At 39.3% G+C, this 7,558-nt stretch overlaps 1 protein-coding gene across 1 annotated transcript; it reads right to left on the minus strand.

Moving 5' to 3' along the window:
* Positions 1-206: 206 nt before the first annotated feature.
* On the minus strand, positions 207-5,723 carry ip6k2b (inositol hexakisphosphate kinase 2b). Its single transcript, XM_084426180.1, has 5 exons — positions 5,189-5,723; positions 3,343-3,559; positions 2,694-2,842; positions 2,360-2,535; positions 207-1,617 (listed from the first exon to the last, which is right to left on the minus strand). The coding sequence occupies exons 1-5, from the start codon at positions 5,409-5,411 to the stop codon at positions 1,090-1,092; spliced, it is 1,293 nt and encodes a 430-aa protein (XP_084282306.1). The 5' UTR covers positions 5,412-5,723; the 3' UTR covers positions 207-1,089.
* Between the last annotated feature and the right edge of the window lie 1,835 nt (positions 5,724-7,558).

A 7,558-nucleotide genomic window follows, 5' to 3' on the forward strand; every position in this document is an offset into this window, starting at 1 on the left:
ACATTGCCATTTACACAAGTCTTTGGCCAAATTTATTCTGCCTTTGGAGGACTTGCTGCTTGGCCATTTGTTTCAAGTAAACAAACATTTGCGCTAACCAGAGAGCTAATATTAGTTGGCTTTTGGTACTTTGTAGTTGTTAAAGGGACATGTCGTAATCTTATTTTTTACAAAACAAACACACAGAGAAATAATAGGCTTCAAAATGTACCACAACAAAACAGATTTCTCTTTATTTTGTTTCATGATGTCAAAACAGAGAAAACCATGACATAAAAATCATTTATCTACCTATATAACTTACAACATACGGTAGAACTAAAGGATGGAATGTCACATTTCCATTCACGTTTGATAGAAATATTTTTTATAAATAAATAGGGTTCTCTTTAAAGTCTCTGGAGTGAGGATGCTAATCTTCAACACATGGATATGGAATGAAGAGGATCCAAGACACTGAGATATATTAAAATGTCCAAGAGAAAAAGTCTTTTATGATCCGGAATGTGGAAAGGACTATGCAAATTCCCTTTCCCACAAACCCATCATTCCCTACAAGTACAGAGTAAGTCTCTTCCCTTGAGTCCTGCAGGTTAGTGTTTCTAAAGCACCTTCATGTATGTTGCTAAGTTGCTTCTCATAACAATTTATGATTGTGCTACAGTTGCTACAAACCGACCTCTCTTCAAAGGTGTGTAGAACATCAGTTTTTGCAAATGTCTTTGTATAAACCGCTCTTTTAATGCAAGCATCAGCTTTTTTCTCTTATCTTTCATAGATGAAGGAACAGATAAAGATACAGGAGCAGATGAGATGTCACAGAAACTCATCTACTGCCGCCCATCTGCGATTCAGGGCAAGCAGAAACTACAAGCGTGAAGAGGGACCGCATTCCATCGCCTCGGCGAGAAAGTACAAAACAGTTCAGTCCGTTCAGCTCCTGAAGGATTCTAGGAATTCAGGATTTTCCTTTGACCCTTGCCTACGTAACTGCTCCGCTAAGCGTGAACTTTAAGCCCTGATGGCATGTTCAGGGTGCCCACGGTAAGCTTGGCATGGCAGATGCATGGTAAGATGTCGCACAAGCGCTTAGTCGTTGCTGTGCTCCTCAAGCTGTGACAGAATGCTGATGAGATTCTGCAGGCCGAAGATGTAGCCGCTATCTCCACCCTCGTGAACGATGCCATCCTCTCCGTAATCACGGCACGTTGTGTGGGCGAAATCGATCATTCGAACATCCACCGTCGGAGAAATGCCGCTGGAGTGATCGTGACGCCCTCCGTAGGCTCCCTCTTCATCATCGTCCTCATCTTCATCGTCGTCCTCCTCATCTTCCTCCTCTCCTCCACGAGAGGGCCGTGATCTGGATGGGGCAGGCGGTGGAGCCCCGTCGTAGATGACGAGAAGAGAGGAGGAGAAGAAACGATAGCTCTCGCAGGCCTCCAGCACCGCCCTCATTTCTCTTAGTCTTTGCAACACTGGGGTCAGAAGTTCTCTGCGCAGAACTCGGCCGTCACTGAAGAACTGGCACAGAGCCTCTTTGAACCCGGCCAGACTCAGCTTACGCCCGTGATACTTATTCATGAATATCAGCTGCCCTGTAGCGTTGTGATACACCTATTAGGAGAAACACAGATCAGAATTAGACTTAGGGTTTTACTACTAATCACTAAAATATTTAAAAAAGAACACATTGTATTAATAAGATATAATCAGGGGTGCAAATAACTGGTGCGAATGCGTTAAAAAAAAGCGATGCACAGCAGAAAACGTGGAGGGAAGCGCTTATGAGAAACCGCATGTGTCAGTATGTTCGGTCTGTGCATTTGGTCTTAAAGTGACAACAGCCTAATATTCCTGCTGTTGTCTGTGTCATTAATGTTAATAAAATAAAAAATACAGCTATAACAAAGATTAACCTATATTTCATTTCTACAGTGAACAAATAGTGTTGTAGTGAGGAGAGCAGTCAGGAGGAGAGTGATGACGACAGCTTGTAGGATAAGTATGCCGCGTAACGTATGAGTACCAAGGTGCTCCCTTGAGAACCAGACCAAAAAAGTGATGTGCACCCCTGGATATAATGTATAATAAGCCAGTCATTACAGCAAAAAAAGTGTACAAATAGGGGAAATGATTATTTACAATTAAATTAACAATTCAAAATCAGTCAAGATACTGTATATTCAATGTATTTGCATCCCTACTACAACCATTAAAAAAGCATGTTTATATACAAAATCAGTTGCCTGAACAACCGTGACTTATAGTTTAAAAATGACTATACATATTTTGTGTATACCTCAAAACATTTTTGGTGTGCATATGTATGTAGACTATTTAGAAGATGTGTAATTACCTGCATGCCACAGAGGCGTACTCCAATAGAAGAGGAAGTGCTTTGTTGGCATTTACGAATCTGATTTGCTTTCTTTTCTTCAGAGGCATCGTCCCCATGCTGACGTGTTCCCATTTTCAGATCGAGAACGCACGGAACCCGGTACCGCCATGTTAGATTCTCCAGCAGGATAAATTCTAAGAGGGGTCAGGAGTCAAGGAGGAAATACTACTACACAGTTGAATATCTGATTGTATAAATGTGTTTGCATGTCGTATAATAAGATTTTGTGCTGGTATTCTTTTCTAATCATTATTCAGTGGTCATTTGTGTGTTCACTTGTTAAAAAGGATACTGTGCTGGTTTCTGTGTTTGGAGTTCTCCTTCATCCTCAGTAAGTGTTGCTGATGACATTGCAGACTCCAAGGGTTGTGTTTGATCTGAGGAACCACATTTCCTTTTTCCAGGCTGAAGTACAATACCTCTGCCTTATCATCCCGATTACTGCAGAGATCAGAGGAGAAAGGGTTAACAAATTATAATCATTATGTGCGTGCTTAAACATTGAATTACATGATAAGGATGTACTGTACATATAACAAACACAATTGTTTAAAAGCTGTTTTTGAAAGAAGTCTCTTATGCTCACCAAGACTGTATTTATTTAGACTGAAACATTGTGAAATATTATTACAATTTAAAATTCTATTTCAATATATGTTAAAATGTAATTTATTCCTGTGATGGCAAAGCTGAATTTTCAGCAGCCATTACTCTAGTATTCAGTCACATTATCCTAATATCCAAAAAACATTTCAATGTTCAAAACATTTGTACTGCTTAATATTATTCTTTGAATCAGTGATATTTTTCAGGATTCTCTTAAGAATAGAAAGTTCAAAAGAACAGCATTTATTCTAAATATAAATTTTTGTAACAATGTACAGTTGATTGTTTAAAAATCATACTGATCCCAGATTTTTGAGTCATGTGCCCTCCCTCACCTTTTGCCCTTCTCCTCTTTGCGACTCTGTCTGGCTCTTTCGTTTTCCGGGAGCAGGCCTGATGGCTTTTTCTTCCCCCACTTAACAAGCTTATTCTTGGGCTCGCACTCAGGAGAGGGCTCCTTGTTTTCCAAATCAGCTGGATCACTGAGAAGCGGGTATGCTATCAAACACAGATTCCCCTCCTCATCTTCCTCAAAACTCACTGACACCACACCTGAAGAGAGCACGAGGGAAAGAAAGAGAAAAAGAGAGATGATGAGTACATTGGACGTTGTGCTGACACAAACAACATATGATTCAAATATGATGAATCATATGATGATTAAAAAAAATGTAGCTCTTACCCAATCCGGCTTAAACTGTACTTTAATATGCATAAAACGAAATAAAAGCAAGGGTTTGAGAAGAGAATGTAAGTGTGTACATAGTGAATATTCAATACTGTCATGTAAATGTAAGACTGCGGGAGTGTTTTGCATGCCTTCTAGTGCTAAGCAAAAAAAGACACACAAAAAACACAGGAGGCGAGAAGGTACAATTCAATGAGCTCTTTTATTACGACTCATTGGACAAACCATCTGCAAGATTCCCACATCAGATATCAAATACAGATAAGAAGCAGATAAGAAGTTTTACATAAAATGTATCATTGAAATTTACAAACAGCAACAAATTGGAAAACTCTTTTGATACATTTGAAATACAGATCAATACATCAAATACAAAGCTATACAAAGTATATATAAAATATACATATACACAAGTAGCATGTGGCCTAAGACATGATTTAAGCTGGTATCTCATGATAACCATAGATGGAACAAAGCATCACAAGAGGATTATGGGTAACTGAGTGAGGTAGGGGGTACACACAGAGAAAGAAAGAGAACAGCAAAATCTTTTCAACATTGAATGGCATAAGTATTAAAACACTTAATTTTGATCACAAAACACAAGCTTTAACTGCTGAAACTTGTCTGTGGTGGTTGTGTGCAACTATATGTAATGGAGCGTGCCAGGCACTAGGACCCTGCAGCCTCTCAACCTCTGCAGTCACGGTAGAACGATGACATCACTAGCAGTGATGTCACGTCTCTGCACCAACGCTCATTCACACTTTGGTCTATACTTGCTGAGTCAGAGTACATTAGTGTTTAGCCTCTCTTTGATGTGTTAGGCTTTAAATAATATTTGAGCCTTGTATTTGTGTCTTAGAGAATGTAAGTATGCTCAAGCACGTGAGAGTGTGCGCACATACTTTCCTATATGTCATATCCTCTCTGCCTCAAAGGTTTTTTTTTAGTCCTGTATCGCTGCCCAGTCAAAGACACCGCCAAATACACTGCGAGAGATGCCAGAGTGTCTGTGTCTGTGTGTGTGCGTTTAAATATACCAGATTAAAAGAACTGAACATGATATTCCATCTGATGCCACGAGCATACATCTGAGTGTCAAAAAGTGTGTCGCGCGTGTTCTTGTGGCACAACTCAATCTGCCATTTTCAATCCATTAAATCTTTAAATTTATCAATCTGTCTGTCCATCTATGGCAATTTAAATGTCATTTAAAATAAAAACTCCAGGGCCATCCAATCAGTTAGCGCATATGAAAGTCTGTGTGGCCTTGTTATAGGAGTCATGCAGAACTTAGAATTAAGTCAGTGTAACTTATTCATTCAAATTCTTCAAAACGATGATTTACAGCTCTTGTTATTAAAATGTATGCACAGATAGAGCAAAATAGAAAGCAAGATAGAGAAAGGAAGACTATGGCACACAATAGGACATAAACAAGATGTGCCTGATTGGCTGCAATGATCATATTCTGTCAAGTGTCCACTTACCTTTGTACTGTGGCGTGAATTTGCGGATCTCTGGTGGCAGGCTCTTGTAAAACTGGTGTTCTCTGGGTATTAGTGGTTTACAGATAGTCTGTTCCCCAAACCGCAGTACACAAGAGTGACCACCGACTTGATGGACAAACGGTTCCAACATCACTCCTCCCTTCATTTCTCCTTTCCCTGGGTATCTACACCCCTCCATCAGCGCTTCTAAAGCCGGACTCATCTTCCGTACACATCCGTCTCTCTCAGGCTGATCTATGCTGTCTATCGGTTTTGCTTCCTTTCTTTCTTCTCCTTCTCTGTTGTTCCCGTTTCCCTGGTGGCAGTTCAGGCACAAAAGGCTTAGAAAACCAAAAGAAGACAGAGAAAAAGAAAAATATTCCTGTTTTTTCCTGTTAAAGGAATATGGAAATGGTAATCCAGGATGAGATACGTTACAATAATGTTTTTTTTAAACGCGTAGCAGTGTTGTTTGACACTGAGGACAGAATGTGAGAGTGCGTCTGTCCCCGTCTGTTCTGTAACTGAGAGATCTGTTCTAAGCAGGCAAGAAAATATCACAACAGGTCACATGGTTCCACCCCCTCCTGAAACTCAGCCAATCAGAGCACAGCAGCTGTTGTCGGGTGGGAAGTGAGAAAGGGGAAACTGAACAAACAAAGGGAAAGGAAAGAGAGTGTATGAGAGAGATAAAGGTTGGGGGTTGGTGTTAAAGACCAAAACAAAGAGATGTAAGTTATAAGGAAAGGAAAGAGAAAGTGCACTGCCGTTCTCAGCTATTTTCTCCTGCTTGACTAGGAAGCTGAGAAACAGTAGAAACATGGAAAATGACAATATAACTAGAAATTTGTATTTACAATGGACATTGATGAGGAGGCATGCCACTTAAGGCATGCCATTAGTGGTTAATCAAAACAGTTTTCTCAATGAGCGATTCATAAAATATTACTTTTGGTTCCCTTAATCTTGAGTATTTTAGTTACATCCTTGGAATTCACAATGTTTTAAAGCTCAAAGCCCAAAGCATTCAGTTTGTAAGTGTACGCTAAGGTGTGCTTACATTGTGTGTGACATAAATATTATAATTTCTATCATGACAAGTTTCGGAAGATTTTTAGCATGGTAATGGATATGACAATGTTAATGTATTTGGTCTTGGCGGAATAGATCTGCTATGCTGCTACTGCTGAATTGTTGCTGCTGTTGATTATTTTGGTTATTGTACATTATTACTGCTGCAGAGCAAGTACAGGAACTTGCTACTGCCAATACATACGCCAATACGCAGCTGTGAGTATGTAAGATATACTACTGCTGCTGCAGAAATGGCATATATCAATTACCCATGGCCATGGCAGATCTATACAGGTGGAGCTGGGGAAGATGGAGGGTACTGCAAACTGCTATAGTGAATGCTAACTAGCCATTTAAATGCTGAGCAGCAACCTCATTGGCTACAGATGCGACATGAACCAATCAGCTGTGCCAAGTAGTTAACGCTGTAAATATCATCAGCTTGCATTAAGGACCCATCAGTCTGCGCCATTTAGAGTTTAATGACAGAACTATGTATATATAAATACTGTCAGAATAGTACAAGCACAGCACAATCTTTCTAACTGCGCTAATCTGTATGCTCAGTCAGCTTTTTTTTTTACACTAAATAGTTTGCCCACAAGGTGACAACACTAGCCCAAAGCATTAAATAAACAAAGGACTTGGAACAGCAAACTACAACACCTATATTGTATGTGAGGTTGTAAGAGGAATTAAGAGATAGACACAACTCTTGTTTCAACAAATAAAAAAAGACATGTTTATTGTTCATAATTCTGGAGAAAAATAGCACAGACACTGGACAAGGATTAATCTTTCTAGTGTGCATGTTTTGATTGCCTGTGAGCTTTATTGTATTCATATACTAAGTGCTCACATGATAACTGAAGTAGACTTTGGGCTTAAGTTAAGAGAGCAAAAATAGACTTTAAAAAAAAAAAAATTCCTGAACAGTGCTTCTATTGGTTAGACAAACAGATAGTCCCACCCCAAACTCACACCATTGGTTGATTCAACAAATATGTTAGCTACAGAATAGTCAAATTGCACTATGCCAGTCAAGTCTTCATTTCTATGTCTGAGGCCAACTGTAGTGTGATTAATGTACACATGCTGGACAAAGTTGCATTCTTCTCACATGTTATCTATGTCTGTTAGTCTGACTTCACAAAAATCAAACTGGTACGATTTCAGTAAGACATTAAAAACACACATTATTGTTTTAGTCTGACTGAAATAGAATTTTCAAGTGCACGTGAACACACTTAATGTCAGTTTTATGTAATGTTTTGATCGCGCCACAAGGCCAGTGTT

This window comes from Rutilus rutilus (genome assembly GCF_951802725.1).
Source record: "Rutilus rutilus genome assembly, chromosome: 12".
In the NCBI taxonomy this organism is placed as follows: domain Eukaryota; kingdom Metazoa; phylum Chordata; class Actinopteri; order Cypriniformes; family Leuciscidae; genus Rutilus; species Rutilus rutilus.